The 26,327-nt window shown below is 38.7% G+C and overlaps 1 protein-coding gene across 3 annotated transcripts in view; it reads left to right on the top strand.

Moving 5' to 3' along the window:
* The window catches only part of entrep1 (endosomal transmembrane epsin interactor 1), a 30,743-nt gene extending 14,138 nt beyond the window's left edge, over positions 1-16,605 (top strand). For all 3 annotated transcript variants that reach the window (XM_084729223.1, XM_084729222.1, XM_084729219.1), the window contains 8 exons: positions 5,404-5,523; positions 7,456-7,563; positions 10,237-10,370; positions 10,491-10,611; positions 12,381-12,450; positions 14,038-14,247; positions 14,399-14,769; positions 15,921-16,605. In XM_084729223.1, the coding sequence (XP_084585349.1) occupies positions 5,404-5,523; positions 7,456-7,563; positions 10,237-10,370; positions 10,491-10,611; positions 12,381-12,450; positions 14,038-14,247; positions 14,399-14,769; positions 15,921-16,244 (1,458 nt within the window). In that variant the 3' untranslated portion in view covers positions 16,245-16,605. The remainder of the gene's footprint in view (positions 1-5,403; positions 5,524-7,455; positions 7,564-10,236; positions 10,371-10,490; positions 10,612-12,380; positions 12,451-14,037; positions 14,248-14,398; positions 14,770-15,920) is intronic.
* Positions 16,606-26,327: the final 9,722 nt, after the last annotated feature.

Here is a 26,327-nt window from a genome sequence, read left to right as displayed (position 1 = left end):
TCATATGATGCTGTTAGATGCTGCAGACTAGGGCTGCAACTAACAATTAGTAGTTTCATAGTCGATTAAGCGGTCAGTTATTTTCTCGATTAATTGATTAATAGTTGTTTGTTTTAAAATGTCAGAATGTGGTGAAAAATGTCAAGTGGTGTTTTCCAAACCCTAAGATGACGTCCTCAAATATTTTTAGCCAAAGATATTCAGTTTACTGTCGGAGAAGAGAAGAGAAACAAAAAAATATTCATATTCAAGAAACTGAAAGCAGGAAATTTTAATGTTTTTTTTTCCTAAGGAAATTACTCAGACTGATTAATCAATTCTCAAAATAGTTAGCGATGAATATATTAATCTGCAGACTGCCCCGTTAATACAAGTGTGTGTCTTTGTGTGCTGCAAGTTGGAGAGCAAACTGCAGTGAAAATGTTTCTGAAAGGCAAAACACCATCAAATATGGACTGAAGCAGAATATTTTGTAAGATGAAAACTTGTTGTGAATCTTTTCTTAATATATTTTGACTTTTGAACGCTCTGGAGTTACTGGAAATGTTTGGCTCATGAGAGTCGGGAACAATCTTATGCAGCCACCACTGAAATCTAACTCTGCAAATAGAGTAATACTAATAATATGAGTGGAGCCTGATCGGCATCTGCAACAGAAATACTGGGTTTAAGCAGAATGAATAGATATGCAAAAAAAATGAATGTTGATGTAGAATTTCAATGTCAACATTATGAGCAAAGCCTTGAAACTGTTTGGTACAGCCCTTTAAGCAGAATCAGAAATACTTTATTGATCCCTGGGGGGTAAATTGTTGATGTTACATGTGCTCCAGTCACAAAATAGAAAATATATAGATACTTAAATACTACACATGTAAATGTGTCATTAAAATACTAGTTAAAGTGCTGTAAATGATAATGAAATAATTATATGTAACACTAAACTTAATTCTGCAAGTCCATAATAATGTTGTGGAATTATTCTTACTGGAATATGTCATGTACACAGTAATCTACAGCTTAATAAGGAACACAATATTAGTAAAGTAACTTACTACAAATAACCCAAAAATGACATGTGTACAGTAACTATACACTAGCAGCAGGAAACAGCAACAATGATTTGTTACATTTAGAACGTGAGGAACATCTGACAAAAATAAAACATGTTTTTAAAGTTATTTTAAGAACTTTAATTGCATCATTAAGTACTCGTGTCAGTACTCTGTATCAGCAAGTACTCAAATGTAAGTACTTGTACTTGTACTAAAACTGCAATATATAGAAAATAAATGGTGAACAGAAACATGAGAATGGATGTAAAATTCTGTACAGAAATGTGCATCAAGCTTCAATCATATAACGGTGTAATAACAATGCTTTATGTGTTGCATGGTGAGTTATTGCACAAGTTATTGTTAATTCAAGTCAGTATTGCACATGTGAATTATTGCACAGAGTTATTGTATGATGAGTAGAGCTGAATCAATCAATCAGTCAATCATTTATTAATGATCACACATGATGATGGTCTTCATCTTGCATCATTGTAGCTGAGCTCATTACAACAGTTTCAGGGACATCAAACAGGCAGACAACATCACTACATACACACTGACAAGTCCAATGAACATTTTGGCATCAAGATCACTAAATTATTATTTCTCTTATGAATTAAGGTGCAGAATTTTTTAAAAAAGTGTACACATTGTAAAGGACTACTCTAAAATCAAACAAGCGCACCAGCCGAAGTAAAGTCTGTGTGGGAGACACTATGATGATTATTTATTGCCTATACCGTCTTGTTATTATCATGTATTGATCTTTTAAACACACTGTATTGGATGTGTGTATTAACATGTTAGCAGTATGTCGTTGGGGGTTGTTGCACAGCTCTTCCGTCTCGGCTTTGACAGGGTGAAATGATTTCTTGCCGCTCAGGCTGCAGGAAATGTGATGAGTCTTTTTCAGGCCAGAGCTTGTCTGTGTGAACTTTTGACCTTTCCTGCCGTTGTCTCGTCTTTCCTTCCTCTCTCCCTGCCAGGTTTCCTCTCCTCCGTCTCCGTCTCCTGTCACTCTGTTGTCCACTTGTATTTGTGTCCATCTGTCTTGTTTGTGTGGGAGGTTGCATGTATAATAATAGATGGGTGTTATGCACTGTTTTGCACTCTGCTCTATAAATAGAGACCTGTGTGTATGTTTGCTCTGTGTGTGTGTGTATGTGTGTGTGTGTCTGTGTGTGTGCGTGGCCCTATTTTAATGCTGATCTAGTGCAGCTCTCCCAATGTAGCTTCACTTGGCGTCATATGTAAACAGATCTTTTCTTCAGTAATTAATATTTAACTGACTCATGGCTTGTGCAGAAATAACTTTGGGGGGCATATTATTATTGCCTGGCAGAGATCATGTGATGTGTGTGAGTGTGTGAGTGTGTGAGCTACCAGCAGGGTGGAGCCACTGTCCATTCTGTCCACAGCTAATCTGTCATACTACTCAGCTTCATATTTCTTCTGTACATTTATGACTTTGTGCTGAAGGACCTCTTGTGGTTGCGGTTATTCACAATTTTTGAAAAACCTTTAAAAACCTGTTTTATTGACTGCTCTGTTTGTATCGACTGCTGACTCTTCACTCCTCTGAATTGGCCACAAGTCCTCAACAACCGCTAGGCTAAAAACAAGGCTCACGTAGTCTGATTCAGGCCACATTTTGGCCTTTGTCAGGGCTCAAAAACTGACATCCATTGTAAAGTTTAGTTTCATTTTAAACTAGCGCATCTGTGGATCAATTCCGTGTTTGATATGTAAAGATCCGCTAAAGCTAGGTAGAGTACAAGATAAATAAATCCCTGTTTTCATCATCTTTGCCACCATCTTGACTCTACCTCATTGGCTGCAGCTGTATGTTGCTGCTATGTGTCTGTGTGGCGCCATATTGGTGAGAGTGGCAGACCTCACTACAAAGTTTACTGAAATATGCTCAATTCTGGACCGATTTTCATGAAATTTGGTTTGAACCCAGGATGATTGGTTGCATACCATCACACTATTCTATGCATCTTAAAGAAAACTGAAGTTATACTGTACAAAAACACTACTGAGTGACCCTTTCTAGGCAATTGTGTAATATGTTATGTCTGTGTATACTTTTTGTGGCTTCCACTTGGGCTGCCTCCTCTCTCCTTAAGGCAGTAGTTCACCTAAAAATGAAACTTCATACAATATCTACTCAGCCCTGTGCTGATGTGAGGATGAGTGAAGATCTTCAGTTCACAAAACACTCCTGGAGCTTCAGTGGAAAACAGCGTTGCAGCCAAATCCAGTACAACTGAAGTGAATGATGACCAGTTTTAAAATGTAAAAAAAAGAACACAAAAAACACAAAATGTTTCCATACTGTTCTTGTGGTGTAATCCAAGTGTCTGTAAGCCGCAACATTAAAATATGACCCAAAAAGACACCATTTACAACATGTTTTTATCCTTAATGTCAACTGTAGTCTCTCAGACCTGATCCTCGTTCACACAACTGAAGCAGGTACACAGGCTCTCACCCAAGCGGCACAGCTGCAGCAAAGAAATGATGTTCCTCTTCTATATCTATATTTTCTTCTTTGTTGAAAGTTTGCGAAGTCAACTGGACACATAACAAGTCACTATTTCTGAGCAGATCTCTCTTTGTTGTCTGAGTCTCTTCCAGGTAGCATGTAAACACAGATGTGAAGGTATCGTGAGATCTGATATATCTCGTGTTGCGCCGCTTCGGTGAGAGCTTGTGTACCTGTGAGAGAGGCTACAGTTGACATTTAGGCTAAAAACATGGTGTAAATGGCGTCTTTTTTTTTGGGTCACATTTTAATGTTGTGGCTTACGGACACTTGGATTACACCACACAAGCAGTATGGAGACATTTCGTGTTTTTTTTTTTTGTGTTCTTTTTGTACATTTTAAAACTGGTCACCATTCACTTCAATTGTACTGGATTTGGTTGCAACTCTGTTTTCCGCTGAAGCTCCAGGAGTGTTTTGTGAACTGAAGATCTTCACCCATCCTCACATCAGCACAGGGCTGAGTAGATATTGAGTGAAATTTCATTTTTGGGTGAACTATAACTTTAAAGTCAAAAATTCAAATCATCAGGCCTCAGTCAGAGATGCCCCAGTCAACTGAGATTCTCCCAGTCGAGCTTTTGTTTTTTTTTTCTTTGTCAGACTGTGTGCATTACAATAACAGGATAAAACAGATAGAAGGGAGAATATTTCAATGAGGAATTATAAAAAAAGAGAATTGTGAATTTATTTTGGATTCAATAAGGTTCAGCTCTTGTTTTTAAGCTGCGTCAGTGTACACAGAGAAATGCAACAGCAGGCTATAAACTGCAAACTGTAAACCGAGTCTCTAAATCCCCTCCAACCACAAAACCAACTGTGAAGGAAGTAGAGAAGAGTGACAGAAACAGAGTGCAGGTCATGTGCTGTCAGACACCTCACCAGAGCGCACCGGTGGAGCGCACAGAACAGGTGACGCTTGTTTTCTTGTGCTCAGATTGGCTCAGATCGTTATTCTAGGTGTCTGACAACATTCTGGAAATTATCCCTACAGTGACAGACCAGGAGAAAGATACATTTTATTAAACCAGAACTGGTTGTTTCATTGTTATTGCCAGACTCCCTTTGCAAAACTATTCTGTTATTCTAACATCATCATCTTCAACTTCATTCAGCCTGGACATAAACAAGATAAAGCTGACCAAAAAGTTCATTTTTCCACTGCTTTAGCATCAGTGTAGGGTCAAAATGAAGTCCCGAAATGATGCGCTGCAGTGGCAGCACTGTGAGCAGCCCAGGAGAGAGGCTCCACGGTGCGCTGGGGTTTTATAACTGAGCTCACACACAGGGCACACACTTTTACTTTCTCTGACCGTGTGAAAATCTGATATTTTCACATCAGATGATGAAGACACACTCATGTAGGTTGATAGACGAATTTAATGTGACACACTGAACTGAGGGAAAAAAAAAAGGAATAACTAAAGCTGATTCACCTGAAAGTATTCTTAGTGGAACAGCCCTAGCTGACTCTCTGTACTGATCATTTTGTTCCATGTTGTACAAAAAACAGACTCCACTGACTCTCTGATCATTATTGTCTGAGAATGTCCTGTAAGAACCAAGTTGTAATATCAGGGCGTTGCCAGAATAATATTATTCAGCCTCCAAGGAGCTTTAACATCCACTGGTTGGTTGATTGAGCTGTGTAGTTTACTCTGTACGTTGTTATTTTTAAGGTGCTCCCCATAAAGACATTCTGAACTTTACAGGGTGTCTTGAATTAAGAAATGCTTCAAATCATATCAGAGTAAGTCACCTGTATGTGTCTGTGTGTGTGTGTGTGTGTTGTTTCAGAGTGAGGCTGGAGATGTGTGTTACTGCTGCTCCCTGTCCCCCACCTCCAAATGCCCCGAGGAGAAGCTGCTGGAGCTCCACCCTGCTCACTCCTGCAGCACCATGAGGATCCTGCTGAAGGTACGCCTCCACGCATACAGCACTGTACTGTGAGCCGACCAGTGAACACATCCTGAGGAGGAATGAACATTTAAATAGTTACACATTTACATCACATATGTTTGTTAGAAGCCTGCATTTACATGCAAAATGCTGATGTTTCACACAAGAACATGCAGAATATTGATTTATAACCAACCAGTCTGATGTGTGTAGAGGTGTGTGTGTTTATGTTCTGACAGCCGGGTGTCATTTGCAGGTGATTTAATGAAGGTGAACACAATGAACTGCTGTGTGTAATGTCACTGCACTCTGACGTGGCACTTTTCACATCAGAGCCTGCAGATTTGTCAGTTTGTGTCCTGCTGCCTTTAGATGACTGCAGTGGTTTGAAGGATACTTGGAGCCTGTTTTCCCATGTTTTTGTGCCTTTAGTGACAAAAGCTGGATTTAAGCTCTCCATGGTGAGCCCGCCGTGCGACAAAATGACATCATGTTCTGTGTCAGCTCGAGTGCAAAGGCTACAAAAAGTTGCTCGGGCGTGCACCTCTGAATTTTTGTAACTGGGCGGTCCCAGTGTGGGCTGCACCTCTCATTTTAACATGGAGGAAGTCTGGGCGAGCAGGATGACATGTACATTTGTGTAGTGATTGGACACAGTTTGATATTCTGTCTATTAAATCCCCCCATAAAAATCATTATTATGATGAAATACATCACTGATCTCTCCTCAGGGTCCCTACAGCTTCTTAAGAGTAAAATTAAAGCACTTTCAAGGTTTCTAACCAAAAAATTGTTTATCACATCTAAATGATTATAAATGCAATTACAAATTCCTGTATACCCACAGCAATGTTGTCACTTTATTTTACCAGCTGTTTGTACCAACTTTGATTGTATCTTTTGATGATGAGAGGAGATCAACAGGACTCATCTATGAATGACAAATATGATGATGGGATCATTTCATTTGAAACATTAAAATATTTTTGGTTAACATAAGTGATTGTGTATTTTGGGAACGTAATTAAGATTACCATAGGGGGGGAAAAGCTTTTTCCAGCTTCTGAAAGGGGGACATGCCAGAAAATGTTTGGGAACCTCTGCTTCAAATTGACATGTAAAGAAGCAGTTTATTATGTACACGTTCAACTATATATGTCATTTGGAGTTGTGTTTGTATCCTGGTGATTTTAAGTCCATTATTGTTTTTTTTCCAGCTCATGCTAATAAAAATATAACGTTTTTTAGCTGCTACATGTAGCTGCAGCTGCATTTCCTTGCCGATAGGACGCATCAGTCTCCACTGAGATGTCTCTCTGCAGATAAACAACGGTCAACACATCTTGTCTTGCGTCGACTTTGTCATTTTTTACAGTCATGAGCAAAAAAATTCTTCTCAGCAGCGACGAGCTTCATGGTCAGCGGGAGCAGCCATGTTGGATAATGATGTTCTTCCAGTTGAATATTTTGTCTGTGCGCCCTCTGGTTTTTAGAGAATACTGTAACAAACAACACATTGAGCATAAATGTCTCCGTGCTGGCTCATAGGTTATCTATGTGGACTCGCACCACAGTGTCTCGTGCAAACATGAGAATACGTATTAATTTATAGATCAATGCAGACAGATTAACTGACATTCCTACTTTAATCAGATTCATTTTTCATCTACTGTTTGGAGCGTGATTTACTTAATAAGTTTATTTACAATTCAGGCATCATTCCATTATGGTGCATATTTACTGAAAGTATTTAGTTTTGCTCTTGTTGATGAAATCACAAACGTTGCAGCAGATTGGCACCAATCCTGAAACAGATGTGGTTCTGAGACGTCTTTGACCCATCACATAGCCTACGGTCTTGTTTGTAGACGATATAGTTTTGAATACGGGCAACAGATAAAGTAGTTGTCTGCTCTGTTTTCACGGGTCTCGTTGTCTTTTTCTCTACAGAAAGTGCTGTTTGCGCTGTGTGCTCTGAACGCTCTGACCACAGCTGTGTGCCTCATGGCTGCTGCCCTCAGATACCTGCAGATCTTCACTGCCAGAACACCCTGCATGGTACGGTCCCATCGCCACAGTCCGCTCTGCTGCAGCAGGGCTAATGTCGGCCATTAAATGAAACTGGTTGGTGTTGTAGCCCGCTGCTTGGTCATATCTGATGTCTTTGCTGATTTTAATCATCATCCGATGGAAATACAAACAGACTAAAATATATGAGTAGAGGGAACCAGGCTTGAAACTTATGGAAAATCCACGTCATCCCTGTAGTCCAAATGAAACCCATGTGCCCAAAGCCACAATATGATCAGAAAGAAACAAATAATCACATCAACAGAAGCCAACATACATGTGCAGTGTGTCACCAATTCAACTGAAACACTCAACTGTGGTCAGTACTGGCTGCCATTATTTGTCTTCTGTCAGGGAGCGAGATGTTCCCCACTACTCTGTCTGGGCTTCATAAGCCTTGTCAGGCTGTCAGCCCAAATCTGTTTGTTGGCACATCCAGATTGTATCCTGATTATTTTTTAGAAAGTCTGGTCAGCAGCAAAAAAAACATAAAATGCAGTTTTTACAAATCAGATCCAAGCCGCATTCAGAGGTGGCTTGAAATGCGATTCCAGTCTGATATCTACAGATGTGTCTCAGTACGACTCTGGACACTAAAATTGGTGTCTTTTGTCACTCACAACCCAACAACATTGAATCCAGAGTGATGGAAGTGCATCAGCTGATCAGCTGCTGCTAGCAGAGCAGTATGGAGGACAGAGAGCATCAGTCTGTGCACACAAACTGAAGTAAACTGTCTGCTGGCACTGTTAGTGGATGTTTCTGTATAGCAGGGATACTCAACTTTCTTTTCCCGGGGGCCACTTTTGCAAAATGACAGGAGGCCAGGGGCCAGTTAATAAACAAATTTAATTGTATGTTTTATTTAAATTTTTGCATCTGCATTATAGTCGTTAATTCTTTGGTAACATTTGAAAGAGTTTGCACAACTTTACACATAACTGAAACTGAAAGCCAGGGACAGAATAAACAGCATATTTAAAGGGACAGTTCACCCAAAAATTAAAAATCTGGTCATTATCTACACACCTCATGCCATAGTTTTTTAAGTCCACAAAACACTGCTGGAGTTTCACAGGAAAACAGTGCTGCAAAATCTCCCAAACAATGGAAGTGAATGGTGACCAGTTTTCAAATGTAAAAAAACAACAGGATAAAAACATAAAATACCTCCATACTGCTCGTCTGGTGTAATCCAAGTCTCCTAAAGTCCCAACATGCCAAGTTAACTAAAAAAAAGTTATTTCCACCATGTTTTTAGCCTGAATCTTCACTGTACATCCTTAGCTTGGAGCCACGTTCATGTGCACACTGTCTGAACTGAGTGTGTATGGTGTGATGGTGTGCAAACGGCATGTTGAGACTTATATTATGTCAGTGGAGCAGTATGGAGGCATTTTATGTTGTTTTTTACGTTTGAAAACTGGTCACCATTCACCTCCATTGTTTGGGAGATTCTGCAACACAGTTTTCCTGTGAAACTCCAGCAGTGTTTTGTGGACTAACAAAATGGGTGAGTAGATAATGACTGAAGTTTCATTTTTTGGTGCACTATACCTTTAATATAATAATAATAATAATAATAATAATAATAATAATAATAATAATAAGCTTTATTTATATAGCACCTATCATACAAAGCATGCAGCTCAAAGTGCTTCACATAATAGAGACTATGAAGAATAGGAGTAATAAGTACAAATATATATATATATGTATATATATGTATACATATATATATATATATATATATATATATATATATATATATATATATATATATATATATATATATATATATATATATATATATATACATATATATATATATGTACATACAGTAAAAATTAAGCAAGAATAGCACAATTTAAAGAGGATTAAAAAGAATGTATATGTGCATATATATACATATATACACACACATACACACATATACAATGCATACGTACAACATACACAACTTTAAGATCTTACAGTATGAAATACACATGTATGGGATCAGAATTATCCTCGTTCCTGTGTAACTTTTGCTCCTCTTTAGCTAATAGTTGTCTTCCTCCACGCAGCTCACCCTCTGATCCTCCTGAGCTGCACAGCCTTAAATCACAAAAAGATGAGCCCTCTGTTACTAACAGCATAATTCATCCCATCATACAAAACTGGCAGTCAGTCTGTTTTTCAGATTTGGCCCACAGGCCACAAGTTGAGTAACACTGATGTACAAGCTCTCTTCATTTCTCATGCTTCTGCATTTAAAAGCTGCATCTCCAACGTACATAGTTACTGTATCACAACAGCAACCTGTGCAGATAGTTTGGTGATGTCTGGACACAAATCTGATCTGATCACTTGCAAATAACGGTGCAGACAGTCAGTCTGATCTGATTCAAGAAACAAATCTGATATGCCTGCAGTTTGAATAAAGTCAAAGTATCTTGTTTGTTAAACCTGGACACAAACAGAAACAGAAACGCTAACGTGTTGTGATTTTATGGGAGTTACTGGAAGTGGAGAGCACAGACATTACAGTGGTATTGATCCTCACATCTCACCCTCTGAAAGAAAGCAAATAAGTGCTTTTCACCCCAAAAAAGTTGAACTATTCCTTTAAGGCTACACAAAGTTTCGCAATTTGTGTTTGACTCTCTGTCTCTGTGATAGGATGAGCCCAGGACCACAGTGGAAGAAAGGGAGGAGCCTGCTCAGGTCCCTGACCCAGATGAGTTTGTGGCCCCGGCCCCTCCCCCCTCCTACTTCTCCACCTTTTATTCATACACACCACGCCTGGCCTGCCGGTAACACACACACACACCTGTGTCAGTGATGTAGTGTGACTTGTGCTTTTCATCACATGAGCTCAATGCAGCATGGAAACCCCCTCACAAGTCTGTTGTTTGACTTGTTGTGCGTCTCAGGATGCTTGGGGACCCTCATATCTACGGGGCTCGGATCAAAGGTGTGGAGGACTTCTGCCCGTTAGACCCCCCACCTCCATACGAGGCTGTCGCTGGAAGCTCCTCCAATGAAGCCACACAGGTACAGTCCAAATGATTTTTTGTTCGTTTTACATTTGTAGTATTCTACATGTGTCATCCAACTAATAAGTGAAATATGTTTTTAATGTTGCTGAAGGAAACTACAGCATGGGCTTCAACACATAAGAATAAACTACAAAATTTTGATGCAGATTTTGAAGAGATCGCTCAGCAGAGTGCAGATCTTTGCTGGGCAACAGATGGTGAAGCACCTACTGCAATGCCACCACAACTGCCAGATGAAACCGATGGAGATTTGCAAAGTTCAGCAAGCATTAACATGATCCCCACATACTGTACGTTGTCCTGAGCTGCTGAGCAGCTGTTGATCACTTGTGGCCTCTAGTGAGGCGCTTAAGAAGAGTCGTATAAAAAAGAGCAGTCAAAAAATGGTATTACTGCCTCACAGTTGTGTGCTAAAACCTACACTTAATACCTTTTATTAAATTCCTTCAAAGTTTCAGATCAATATATCGGTAAGTCCCACCTTAAATTCTCCAGAGTCTTCACTATAGACATTATATGAGTGTGGACAGACATGGATGTAAACTGTAACTCGACTGGTTCATGGAGACAAACAACTGTGAGGCAGTAACTCTAATTCTGTATTATGTCAATAATGTTCACAGCGTTCAACTGACCTATGACTAAAACATGAGAGTAAGTCTGGAAACTGCCAATGTATGTTTTTTTGTTTTTTTTTTTTTGTTTTTTTTTTTGGGGGGGGGGGGGGGGGGGTGGTGTTATTTGTACCAACAAATGTAAAAACCAAAACATTAAAGCAGTAAGTTTGAAGGCTGTAATGAAAATCTGTACTTAAATACAAGTACTGTTACATTGCTAACATCATAATAATAATAATAATAATAATAATAATAATAATAATAATAATAATCTTTATTTATAGAGCACTTTTCAAAATGTGCTTCACAAAGGCAACAAAATAAAACAGACAGGATCAAGAGTCATACAACAGCTACAACAGATAGATTAAAATGATACAGAGCAAAAATAGGAAGGTAAAAACATTTTTAAGAAATAAAAAGAGTGCACAATAGTTCAAACTTAGATAAAACCAGGAAAGACTCTCCGATAAAAGAATGTCTTAAGAAGAGATTTATAGAAGATCACTGACTAGTACTTAATTACAAGTAAAAGTACTAGTGTCAGAAATATATTTAAATAAAAGTACAAAGTATTTGTCACAGACACTACTCAGAGTATTAGTTACTTTTAACCATGACTTTTTAATCATGACTGAGGTTGGTTAAAAGATATGACTCGATGACAGTGCATAATAATATTTATGTATTTAGTTTGTATAACACCTTCAAGGAGGGGAACATTTTGTGCGCAGAGGGACACTAGTGAGGGTTTTTTGTTGTAAACTTGTACTGCTCAAGAAATAATAATGCATCAAAACCAGTGGTGTTGTCAATCATTGACATATTCAACACTGTAACAATGTCCTCCAAAAAAATCCACTTTGCACTTAGTATATGGAAAATATTTCTTATTTTATGTTTTTCTCATTTAAAATATGTGATTTTATATTAGAAAAAATGTCATTAAAGGGTTAATTAAAAAAAAAAAAATGGATATTTAATACCGATGATCTGGACTGAAGTTGGATAAAAGATCAGAAAAAAATTCAATAAAAATATTTATATGTAACATTTCTACAGTACATTATAGGAGGGGAAGATGTTTTTGCACCGAGTGATCTCTACTGTTTAACAACAGCAGTGTGATGGTCTGTGTTTGTTTCAGGAGGCAGAGATCGCTCTGACAGAGGTGACGACAAACCCAACTCCCTCCTCACCAGGAGCCTCTGTTCGAGGTAGGACACGTCCACACACCGGACACAGCAGGCCTGAATATGGGGGGGAGGGGGGGGCAGATTCCTCCAATGACCCACACATCACCTCGGGCCACACAGACGCACACATCTGCGCTCCAGACAGAAATGTACCTGCCAACATCTGACTGGCTGATGTGGGAACAAAATACTGCTAATGATGCTGTGTTAAGACATGGTTTGCTGTTTTGTCTTTTCGTTTTTTTTCTTCATATATGACCTCTCTGTGGAGAAGTGCAGCTTTACTTTTATTTGGCATTTGTCATCCAGAGCAGGGCTAGACTGTACTCTTTATAATATTTTTTACAGAGACCTAACAGTTCCCACCATGAGCAAGCACCAGGTCACAATGATGAGGAAAAACTTCCCTTTAAAAGGCAGAAACCACGAGCAAAACCAGGCTCTGGGTAGGCAGCGATCTTCTGCAGCTGCTTGGGTTGGTGTAAAAATGCTGCTCACCATTCACTTCCATTGTTTGGGAGATTCTGCAACTCTGTTTTCCTGTGAAACTCCAACAGTGTTATGTGGACTAAAAAACTAAACCTGACCCTCAATCAGCATGAGGGTCAGAAGATAATGACTGAATTTTCATTTTTGGGTGAACTGTCCCTTTTACCAGTAACAGCTGTTTTATTGAGCCTCCTGACTCCATTTAAAAAATGGTTATTTTGTCATAGGAAAAATAATTACATTCTAATTGTACAGCAACAAAATAAAAGTCACTAAAAGCGTCTTAACTCGTCTTTCCGCTGTTCCAACAATCACCGGCTCTGGTTTTGTCTGATGTGAAAATATCTGGAGAGGACTGAGAAGAAAGTGAGACATCAGAGGAGCAGCGTGTACAGCCATGTTGACATCTATCTCTGTGAATTACACATTTATTTTGACGAAACCAGAGTTGGCAATCGTTGGGACAGCAGAAAGATGAGACTTTTTGGTGAGTTTTATTTTGTTTCTGTCGAGTTTGAACAAAGTGTGTTTTGTGATGATAAAATTACTGTTTTTGTAAATGGAGTCTGGTGAGTTTGGCGAAAGCGATAAATCACCTGTTTCTGGTTAACCAAAAAGGATTTCACTCTTATATAAAAAGGTCCATCTCTGTAGGGATCATTTCCATAATGTTGTCAGACACTTAAAGAATAACAATCTGAGCCGAAAAACAAGCACATTTAATGAATATACATTAACAGTTCATAATTACCCAGAAGGGTTACATTGCAGTAGTTCATAGCTGATGCCTGCAGCACTCGTTCTCAACACTGAACCAGTTTAAAAAAATGTTGTCCCCATTAGTCAGTGAGACACAGAAATATGGGAAAATGTGATCCATGTTGAAAAAGTCTTATGATATTTTACAGATCATACCTTTAGAAGGGTTTGCTAACAGCCTGTGTTTTACATGAAAGTCATTTTGTGGGAATGTGTGGGACATTCCTGTAGACAAAAACATTTGGATATAATCATCCGCCCATCATTCTGCCTGTCTTTTATTTGATTTAAAATGCCTATCAGATGGTGCTGTTTGCTCTAATAGCACTTGTGTGTTCATCTGTCCATATTCTGTCTTAGACACGAGTCCTCAGACAGCGTCAGCATCAGCAGGAGTCCTTCCACAGGCCAGGCCCCAGCCTCCTCCTCCTCCTCCTCCTCCTCCTCCTCCTCCTCCTCCTCCTCCTCCTCCTCAGCAGCAGCAACATGCTCCAGCTCGGGTTCCCTGGAGGAGAGCAAGGATCCACCGCTCCAGCAGTGACCCAGTACTGATGGACCTCGCTGCTAAAGGTTGGCCTTCTTTTTTTTGGCTCTGTGTGATCTTTGGAAATGGATGAGACGACTATGACACAACAATCCAGACCTCATACATAATTGGCACATTAATAAGCCAGTTATGTGTGTAATTCCCTATCTTCTTCCCCTCTCATGTCTATTGTAGTGCAGAGCAGCGTGGACGCCCCCCTCGCCCCCTCTCCTCAGACCACAGATTCTTCCACCCAGACATCGCAGCCCACGCTTGCCGCCCAAGCCCAAGCCCAAGCCCAAGCTCAAGCTCAAGCCCAAGGCCAGGTCACACTGCGACGGGGCAACGGCGACGGCAGGACACCGCGCCGGCCACGGCCCTCCTCCATGGTGGACTACCAGAGCTACCGACACACGCAGCAGCTGGTCAGGAAAATCCTGGAGCAGCCGGCGGCCCAGGGCCTGGCCCCTGAGGTCCAGGAGCTGGTGGACAGCATACGAAATGTCCTGCAGTCAGACCAGGAGCACATGGAGGAGGCTGTCCGCTGTGCCAGCTACATAGAACAGGTAGGAGGTCATACATGCACTTTTTTTTCTTTTTGCTTAAATAAAATTCATTTTCATGCCATTTTTGTTTTTGTTTTTTTTTGGAAAAAAAGAACAGTAAAAACACAACAAAGTGCAGCAGTGCCTGGTAAAAGACCACAACCAATAGTGCGTTAGCCCGTCTTATTACAAAAAGGCTCATTCACTTCCTTAAACAGCTGGTCTCTCACATGGGAGGAAATAATAAATTTGTTGGGGACTATTTTCAGCGATGGATTAATCCACATTTAGTGCCGTAGTGAGTATTTGGGGCAGCAGGTGGGACTGAGTTAAAATAAACTACAGTGTGTGTGTTCATTAAAATGCAGGAACATGTCAGCCAGTGCAACACTGTGACTCACTCATGTGTTTTTAATAGTTTTTGGACAACAATGGAGCTCTGTGGCACAGAGGAAGAAGATATCAGGCTGTGATACACACACAACACCTTTTACTTTTTATGCTTATTGTTGCACATGGGATTTGTTGACAGTAAGAAAAGAATCTAGAGCTGTTTTGAGCTCCTATAGACTGTGGTGTTAAAATACATTTCAGGGACATTTAATGAAAAGGTTATTCACTAATAAAGAGATACCCTGACATGCTGTGACAGCCATACAATTTGGCCTGGCAATGTTTTTGTCCAAGGATTATTCACAGAGACACTTAGATTAGCCTGATCACACCAGACCAATTCACAAATGCAAATCAGGAAAACTTAACATGAGGACATGGTGTCCAAAGACTTGTCCAGATACACAAATGACATCGCAGCAGCACCCTCTGCAGATCACTCACTTTAGTGTCTAGGTTATTTTTTGTAGCTAACATAATTTTCTTAAGTAATTCTTGTGTTTATACAGTTGGGGGACCGTTAATTTACTTGTAACTCTCAACAGCTCACTGTTTTCCTTCTAAACCTTGTCCTTCTTGAAGATATTAATATAAAAAGGGTCTCTAAAACAGTTTCAGCACAAACATGATAACCTTCATGAAGCAGGACTGTTGTGTGTTTTAGCTTGGTGGACCTAATAAACTGGCAACTGTTTCCTTCAAGATAATTATTACAAAAGAATAAATAATATTATTGTTCAGTGCAACATCTATATTTTAACCTTCCTGTTTGCTTTCAGGCGTTCACTGAGTCAGACATGGGTTCAGGTCAGCCTAAACCTCCCCAGGAGCAGCAGCCGCAGGCAGCAGGCAGCTCCTCGCAGACTTTCCCCCGCCCCCCCAGGAGGAGGCCTGGTCTGCTGCACCTGCGGAGCTGTGGGGACCTCAGCTCCTTCACCTGCGAGGCACTGGAGTCTGCGGAGCACCGAGGGAGCAGCAGAAAAGTGGGGTCGAGGGCGGGCTCCAGAGCGGGCTCCAGGGCAGGGTCAAGGACAGGGTCCCGCCTGGACCATCCCGAACGGCCCCACAGCCTGATCGGAGTCTTCAGGGAGACGGTGCTGTGAGGGACGGACAGCAGTGTTCAGATATGTCGGAGGGCAACGCAGCTGGATGCCGCTGCCTTATCTGATGCAAGAAAAACTGTTATAAACCAACCACTGAGGACGATCTATGTGTGTGTGTTCGTGTGTGTGCGTGCGTGCAGACAAGTGTGTATGAGTACAGTTTTATAAAAAGACTTTTGTTCGGCTAATACTGTTTTTGTGACACTTTATTTGTGAAATACGAACAATAAGGGCACCTTGTATTGAAACCGTATCCAGCATACAGTGTTTTGTATGCTTTTTAAACATTTATTGAGATTTTAACATTGTAACAAGTTTGCATTTGTTCCAGTCAACTCAATACAGCCATACATGACTGCAACTCTTTGACATGCGTCTGGTATTTAATGGTCACATGCATCAGCTTCAACTTCTTCAGATACTGATAAAACACTAAGTCTTTATTTCCATTCATCCACTACTCATTTATTATTGGAAACTTTATTTTCCTACATGTTGAGTGTGTGCTTGCCTGTAGACAAATTTCTGTTTTTGTCATTTTATCTGACCTGCTGTGTACTGATTAAAAGAAGCTATTCTGGCAATTCATTAGAATTAAAGGGATAGTTTGGGTAGTAATAATTGTATTACCTACAGTAGATACACTATATTTAGAATATTTCCAACACTGCTGTCAGACAGCCTTTTCCAATGGGAAACTGCTGTTATATAAGCCACATATCACACTGCCCTGACAAAAACAGTCATTTAACCTTGCAGAGCACAAGAGTTGCTGGTCTGCTGCTGCCTTGATTGGTTTCTTCCTCTGGTTTTGTTATTGTGCGACTTATATTTTCATGGCTTAGTTGGCTTTACCAAAGTCACACAACATTCTTCGATATTGAGTTTTTAGTGGGAATAAGTTGTACTGTTCTTGTATAAGTAAAAATTGAAAATAAAATATTCTAAAGTCACACAATAACAAACAAAGTCTTGTTACTTTGCAGAGAGTGATATGGTTCTTACAAATGTTTACAAAAGGCTGTCTGATGATGAAGTGGTGAAAATATTGGAAATATAGTGCATGCTAAAACAGATATATTTTTTTAGGTGGCTAAAATATGTTTTGCTGCTGACCCTGTCCACAGGAGTACATTGTTTAGTTTCTTACACCATACTCCTGCTGCTTCTTTAAACTGAGGGTGTTTTGAGACACTGCAGGTAATACACTATTAATAAGTACTCACACAACCCTACTTCAAAAAACCCAAACTGTCCCTTTAAAGCATACCAATAGAAAGCGTTAGTGCCAGTTTACACAGTTCTTTCCAGGAAACTTCTTGGAAATGATTTGAAAAGTCCAGACCTTTTATAGTTTCTAACCAGACAGTTCAGTCTGGTATCTGTCTGCAAACCATGTGTCTTTTGTGGGGCAGCCTGTAGCAGAGCAGGGGTTATATAAAAGTGGATGATGCTGCACAGCTAATATGATAGCTCCCTCTATTTTGGACCCACTGAAATGTCAGCACTGTCAAGCCAGTTTACAAATGGCACGGCTGAGCGCATTCAGAATTTATCAGTTTAACTTTGTGTGAAAGTTTCACACTGATTTATTTAACCTCTGCAAGTGAGGTGTAGTGCTTTCACTGCAATGAATTGATTTAGTTGTAGACTTGGTTACACCAACAAAGATTAATTGATTAGTTTTGCAAAACCAGGTTTGGAAATGAGTAAATTAAAATTAAGCTCTTTTGCACAATTAAAAATGAATCTTCATTTAGTATAAATAGAGTTTAAAGAGCACATTTGTAATATATTTACTGTAAATTATAAAATGGCTATGATATGTTCACTTCAGCCAACTTGATATTTACACTGCAGTGCTCATTTCTGCACACAGAATTCTTACATCTTGCTTCTTTAATCAATATGGAGATCCTAGCTTACTCACATTAAATTTAATTAATAAAAAATACGTTTGAGTGCTATCTGGATCTAGTGAATAGGTCCATAAAAAAGGGAGGAAAACCGATAACTTCCAAATCCTCTGTATTCATGAATTAAAGGTTAAATTGTTTACTTGCTAGCTAAAAGGTTGGTTAGCCTGCTTGTGATTCTCCTTTGAGAAAAAGTTGTTGACTGAAATAATGGAGCAACATGGTCAAAAAATCAAACATTTAAAAACAGCACAATAAGGAAAAAGAGACTGGCAACTGACTGACTGTTTGAACTGGAGTGAAAGTTAGATTGAGTCTGGCCCTTAACTTTCTTAATGCAGCCATTTTACAAGTTATGAAGCATAAATGGTACGTTGGGAAATGGTAATTACTCCCACATTATGTAAATGCTGTACTATGATGGGTTTGTGTTTGAGTCAGCTGGCTAGCTCTATGGCTAACTGTGCTAACTAGCTAATACCAGCTACAGTTAACAACAGACAGAAATTAGCCTACTTTAGCAACAACGACAGTAGCTATCTGTCCATCAGATAACTCAGTAAATCACCCCGGTACTGTTCTGGCTGGCATCAAACTGGCCTTATAACATTTAATGACATCTTATGACAAGTCCAAACAGTTCCATTTTAGATGAGGTCAAAGGAATTATTTGACAGTGTAATAATAGTTAATGACATCTTTATGACACATCCAAATTGAGATCAAGGATATAACAATCTCATTACAGCCAATGTCAAAACCAACCACATATGACAGTATGATATCATGTTAAAACTAAATAGTTTCTTTAAGTTTGATAATGTCAAGTTGTCATAACATAGACATCCCAAACAATGTCAGCTTTCCATTAAAAATGACGTACCGTCAGTGTAATGAAAACAGTGCCAAACATTCATGAAGACTCATGAAGATATGTTCACCTCATCAAATAAAGTGATACCCATGTGTGTTTGTGAATTTCTTTAGCACTTAATTGTGTTCTTTGTATCTCTGGACTGCACTGCTCTTGGAAGTTCTGAAGAAAGGCTGTGAAAGTCTACCTACCATGGGGAACATGAAGTTTCTGGCAAACAACAGGGGTGAAGCTTTACGGCTCATTCAGGGCGCAGCGGAATTATTAAAATGCAGCTGCTTTGCTCTGCTTGAGATGTGGCTACAGTAAGACGTGCTGGCAGACTTCCACGCTGCCTGAGCTGACTGATAAAAGAGAAACAGCGTGGAAACTTGAGCCACACTACAAACAATGCATGAAATATTTTGACATTGGTTTTGTCATTAGCCTCAGTCTGCAGACCACTGCAAAAGTGTGTGTTTGTGCTGTATGGCCATTTACTGACTGGAAACCTGTTATTTTGCTTTTTATGAGCATATGGACATAAATGGAAATATGTGGATATTAAACTCAGTTAACATAAATCAGGTTTTGGTTGGCCGATGTCCAAAAAGACAACAGGTCCAACCAACTGCCCCATTCACTCCCATGTTAAGCAAGAAACAAAATTTCTGGAAGAAAGCAGATGATTCCAGTTTTTTCCATCATGGTGGTGGCCTCATTTTTCACACCACAGAAATAAAATTTGCACCATCGTGTTCAGCAAACTGTCCTCTCACTCACTGTATGCAGTTTTTAACTGTAGCAATTACTGTGTTTCACTAAACAGCTGTAGTTTGAGGGGTAAGTTGTCTCAACTTTTGTCTCTTTTTGGAGTGTTTAAAATTGACTGTACTGTTGCACACAGGTGATTGGTCGATTTCACCAACCTGAGTTCTTAAAACTCCTTCTTAAAACCTCATACAGAGACAATTACACCTGAAGCAGCTCAAGGTTTGAAATTATTAACAGTTTAAAATGTCTGTCTGCCTCTGTCTTGTCTTTCTGTGTCCAATTTTGACATTTTTAGACTGTGGTCTATTTCAGCTGCTCATAAATTCAAACCTTGATCAGGTTAAATTCTTTCTTTTGGTTCTTTCATTATTCAAATTTGTCTGTGCTGTAACATACAGGTGATTGGCCAGTTTCACGAACCTGAGGTCTGTCCTGTCTTCTGATTGGTGGATTGACTTAAAGCTGTTTTTTGACAGTTCCTCATACAGAGAGAATTACACCTGAAATGTCCAATTTTGACATTTTAGAAACTATATACACACACACACACATAAAAGCTGTTCTTTCTATCTGTAAGGGGACTTTTACTGACATACACAGAGACAAACACACTCACGTACATACACACATGCACGCGACAGCGCATGCATGTGCGCACACACAGACACACACCCTCGATACATCTACTGCTATTAATACTGCTGGCACTATGGTGGGGATACTAGTCGGCAGCGAGCATCAGGCACACTCAAAATTTTGGGTGAAATTTTCAAGTTATTAACATCTTGTTGTTTGCATGTGTTTTGAGTCTGACACTCAGTCAAGTTATGAAAATGTCAAAATCAGAAATGGGTTTATTGCCAAGTAGGTTTTCACTTACAAGGAATTTCCTGTGGCATGTTGGTGCATACTAACAAAATACTAGAAATATAAGTAAAGTTTAAGGCAAAATGTATTTCTTGTACTTTTTTCAGAAGTGGTATCTGTACAGTTAATTCATCTTTGCTCAACTAAACATCTGTGTCCTTTGTCCTGCAGCAAAGTGCCAGTGAGAAGCTTTTCCCTTCTGGCTGTAGATTGAAGGAATCCTGGATGTGATTAAAAGATGCCTGCTTCCCCTGTGGAACGATGTCTGAGCAGAGTTTTTGTGTTTTGTGATTTTCAGAGTGAGTGGTGATCATTTCCCAGAGGTCAAGGGTGGATTTGTGAATGTCTTTGTCGTCTGGGTGCAACTCCATCATGGGCTTCATCAGCAAGGAGAGGGAGAAGACTCTCTGACTCTGGTGGGTCCCTGTCACCTCCAACTAGGGCTGCAAATGTTGAGTGTTTTCCTTAACCGATAGATTAATAGTTGAAAATGCCAACAATCGATTAATCGTTACTAATTTATAAGATGCTTTTTTGCTCATTTCTTTGTCATTTTAAGTTTAAGTTTCTTTATTTAACAAATGGCTCCACCAGACAAAATTATGTCAAATGAGGTGCAGTGTCATTTCTGACTGATTGATTGGATATCCATGAATACATTTGTAATTGTTTAAATTCTTAATGGCAATTAATCAATCCATTGATTAATGCAGTACAGTGTTCTGTTTTTCATCCATATGTCCTGGTTTTCATTGGCCTGTTAGTGATCAGATCACCTGATTGGCTACTAAAATGCCAATGAACAACTTTTTTCAACTCATTTTCATTTCTTACTTATAAAATAGGCTAAAAAATATACAGAATATAATGTCTTTGATTTAATATGTTAAGGTTAATTTACGTCCTTTTTGGTAAGTGTGAGAAGAGATTTCTGCAATGGAAAAATGTGTAGGAGCCTCATCTTTAAAAAAAAAAGTTTCACAGAAAAACAGTCTCCCCAGCTCTCCTGAAGAAATGAATTCAGTATGAATGGGGCTTAAATCGATTGTAGATGTGACCTTTCATTTTATTTATGTACATATATTTCTCTTTATGAAATGTGGACTTTAAACTGGCCTTCATGTCCAACTGTAAACCAGTGAAACTTCAGAATGTGATTCTGCATGTTGTAATGCAGCGATTCTTACTGTAGGAAACTGTATCAAAGTAGTATTTAATGTTTGTGAGGAAAATCTGTGAATCTTTCCATCACAGAATGTGTGTGTGGAGGTTTCCTGTAGCAGCCTGAGTGTTTGATTTAAAATCTATCAACTGTAGTTTTGCTTTTCATGTATGATGTTACAATGGGACGGCTAAAGCAAGTGTTTATTTTTGAAGCTGATGATTATATGTGAAATAAAAATCAGCAAGACAAAAAGATGATTGATTGAATGACTGAAACTTTATTTATTCTGCAGAAACTGAATTCACCTTTCAGGACCTGGACTTCTGGGGTCTGCCAGCTTACTTTGATATTCTCCAAGTCTGTCATTGATATCTTTATCTATATCTATACCTGTCCAGTTCTACTTTGTGCAGATAAAGCTGTCCAGACAATTGTGGAAAAGTAGTTCCACAATTACAAAGTAACAATGAGTAACTTGCAAAGTGAGTAACAACAAACATTAAATATTAGCTATTAATATATATATATATATATATATATATATATATATATATATATATATATATATATATATATATATATATATATATATATATATGTACTGTTCATATTTTCTCTGTCCTCATGGGGCACACTGGAAGGGGCATGACTTTGTCTCTCTATTGATTTACAAAGTTATTTAGCTGTTAAGCTAATGTTAGCACAGCATAGCTTCCTAACCATTTTGATATTAGCTTCAACTTACTGTTTTATTTAACTTGAAATGTCAAACAAAGTTGGAAGTTGCTGCGTCTTTGTAATTTTTGACCCATACATTTTCATCTTGCTATTGTTTTATTATTGACCACCTTGTAGTTTCTGTACATGAACAAAAAAATTTTTTTCAACTGGAGATCAGTAACATAACGTTCTTCCTGGTTCTCTCCTGCAACTTGATTGGATACTGGTTCAAACAGTAGACCTAATTAGTTGACTCGGCATGAACTGATTTGTGGATTGGCCCTGGGGGGAAGATATCAAGTATTTTGAAGTCAAAAGGCTCAGGTCCAAGTCAAGTCACAAGTCACTGCTGTCAAAGTCCATGTAGAGTTGCAAGTCTTTTATGATTTGGTCAATTCGAGTCTAGAGTCATAAAATTTAGAGTTTAGAGAGTCCACACTTCTGGCTTTTCATCTGAATTTCTATCAAGCCATATAATCCCATTGCCTTCTATACTGTCAGTACCAGTTAAAGAAAACATAGTTTTTTGTCACACTTTAACAAAACCGTTAGAACTCAATGGCATCGATGACATTTTCACAACAGCATAAAAATGGTCATGAATAAGATCATTCAGAGCTCATTTAGACACCACAGTCCAAGTCCTTCTGCAAGTCATTTATTGTTGTAAATACTGTTACAAACATTCTGGCTCTGGTACAGGAATGTAGCTCCAATAGCTAGAACATCACAGAAAAAAAGCTAGCAAATAAATAAACATTGCTGCTGCTTTACAGAAATGGTATTTTTCTTGTATTTTTTTTTAATCTTTAGACACATTGAGAGTTAACGTTTCAGTTACATTCAAAATGAGTGCACTTATAAATACTTGTTAGCCAACCCTGCTGCCTGCCTGCCGCCAGCTTTAAGTGCTTGTTTCCTCGGTTAGCTTCATTGTGTCGCGCTAGCCTACGATCCCTGACAGACATGGAGGGAAAATATCGCACGCCTTACATTATCTTGTGCTCTAGCTGTATATATACACATGAATGTCATTTCACACAATCAGTTTCCTACATTCCACCCACCTTCACATTGCTTTCTATTTTACTGAAGCGTGCCTATAGGCCAACCCAAACACACAAAACCATTAGAAGTATATACCTTTACATAGTTTTCTATATATTTCATCTATATGTGTATTTTATATATCCAGCTGGTTTTTGTTTGAACATGGAGTACATTGGTTGTAATCACACACCACACACACACACACACTAGAAGTGAGAACGGTACAGCGGAATCACATGGCAAAGCCCATGTTCAAAGTTCAAAATGGCTGCCGTCGCCCCCTGTTCCTCTTCAGTGTCAGTTTAAACATCATAAAAAGTCCAGTAGTTGTAGTAAGGCCAAGATGAGCTTCATCGATGAGGACTGAGGACAGACATTTGGAATAAGCAGTGGGTTTTGAAGATGGGATGTACAGTGAGCGGAGAACGGTGTAAAAAGAGAACACAAGTTTTGTTCACAATGTCCAATCGGAAAATAAAAGCATAATGTAGGCAGGTACATTCCCAGAGAAACAGGAGGGGAGCATGGGAGTGGGTGTTGGGTTCAAATGCTCTAGTAAATTGGTAAAAATCCAGATATAAGTCTACATTTAGTGGCCATCTTCCAGCAAGTTGTTAACACCATAAGTCATGTATAAACAAAACCCTACACAGACTGGTTCAGTTTTACTCGGAGGGACAACATCTGTAACAGCTTCATACATTTAAAAACTTGAGATTATGAAAGAAAAATAGGTAGCACTTTACATTTCAGCTTCGTAATAACATGGTAATAGTCTGATAATAAAGTGGTAATAATAACATTTAATTACTAAAGTAATAACCATGTAATAGCTTGGCTAGTAATAAAAAGTTTCATGGTCATTACACAGGAACTACGATATTAGCTTAACACAAAAGGGAATGTTTGGAACATGCGGGTGGATGAATTTCAGCATTATAACATAGTAATAACATGGTAATTACCAATTTTGACTTCAAGAATTTTCATGTCATTTTGAAGGTATTACACTGATAGCAGCCTATAATTATAGTTGTTAACTCAGGTTATTATTAGCCCATTATTGTCACCATATTACCATTTTTTAATCCAAATACTGCACTGACATACAGTACTGCAAGCTTTTTATTGTTAGCATGCTACTTTATTACTACTAAATAGTTTTGCCTCATTGCTATGTTTGAGAGTTTCTCCATTATTACTCTGTATTTCTGGGCCCTTATTACACCTTATTACATAATTTCATTCTAATATTACCCACATATACCCACTGTTAATGTCATACTATTACCTAGTTATTACATTGGTAATTACATTTTTTTTTTGGTACTCAGAATTGGCCAATACACAAAGTTTAGGTATTAGAGTCTGGAAGTAAAGAATATTATCAGAACATATCTGCTTAAAAGCTCTGTCTTTATTCAATTCATGTCTGAGACATTTTTTTACTGCAAAAACATATGATCCACCAATTTGATCATATATATTTTTAATCTGATCTCTGCCCCCTTAGTTGGTGACAGTCAACCTAATTAAGTGGCATGAAAGGCAATGGTTCATAACTTTAAGTTTGATTTTTTTTTTTTTTTTTTTTTTTGATAACTAGACCACAGAGTGAGATTTACTGTATTTATGAAGTTTTTAATTGACCTCCTGGTACGTGGACATGATGTAGAGACCCCCTCAAGTAAAAGTAAACCAGTTTAAAAGGTGCTTATGTGTGTTATAGTTGTAACATACATCAGTGCGCATTGAAAACATTCACTTGAACAGCGTTTTACCATATCATTACAAGATGGCAGGCACAAAAAAAACTCCTTACTTTGCTTCTGGATTTGACTTTGTTAGTTTGTCTCATGTGATCTCAGCACTTTTACTAAACGCACGTTGATTCAAAGTACCTTCATTTGATACAGCAGATACAGCAGATAATGAAGAATATCACAGCAAGTCCATGCCAGTGTTCCTGCATGTTTTAGCCCATTACCTTTACGCTGCATGCCCGCTGACCATTTTCCACAGCAAAACCTTTATAGATTTCTGTTTTTAGAGGCAGCTACTGATTTCCTGACTGTCAGCTTGTAGAAACTGGAAACTTTAAAAGCAACAATGCTCAGTGTGATGGATTATTCAAATCCAAGTTGATTTTGTTGAAGGTGCAGTTTGAAAATGGCCAGGAGCAATGCAAGGAATATGTATTTTGTAGTAAATGGGATAAAGCATGTAGTCACACTGTCATTTAAGGGTACAGCCACGTTGTCATTTTATATCCAGTCTTAATAAGCACCATTCAAATGTGGAAATAACAAGCTACAATACAATTTGTGTAGAAATACACAATGTTACCAGATTACCCTGAAACATTAAAATATGAAAGAAGAGATATATGACTAAAAGAATCATGTTTTTAACAAAATAAACACACAAACCCATTGCACTTTTGATAACCCCTGAACAGTTTGCATTGCAGGAACAGAGGAGTGACTGTTGAGGGGAAACTGAACAGCCTGCAGTGAAGCTTTGGTGGACACTTCAGTATTGACTTGACTGTGTAATCTGACAGTGGCCTTGAAAATACACGTGTGACTACACTTCAGTAACTGTATAGAACATACAGCTGTCAGGATACAGCACATGTTGAGTTTCTGTTGAGGGAAAGCTGAACTGATCTGTACCATCTGCTGTGTCACACCTTCATAAGTCAAAATAGTGTAATCACCCTGATAACAAATTGCCCA

This window comes from Lutjanus erythropterus, chromosome 10 (assembly GCF_056507025.1).
Source record: "Lutjanus erythropterus isolate fLutEry1 chromosome 10, fLutEry1.hap2, whole genome shotgun sequence".
In the NCBI taxonomy this organism is placed as follows: Eukaryota; Metazoa; Chordata; class Actinopteri; order Lutjaniformes; family Lutjanidae; genus Lutjanus; species Lutjanus erythropterus.
The sequence above is the reverse complement of the archived record's forward strand: the minus strand, read 5'-3'. Positions and strand labels throughout refer to the sequence as shown.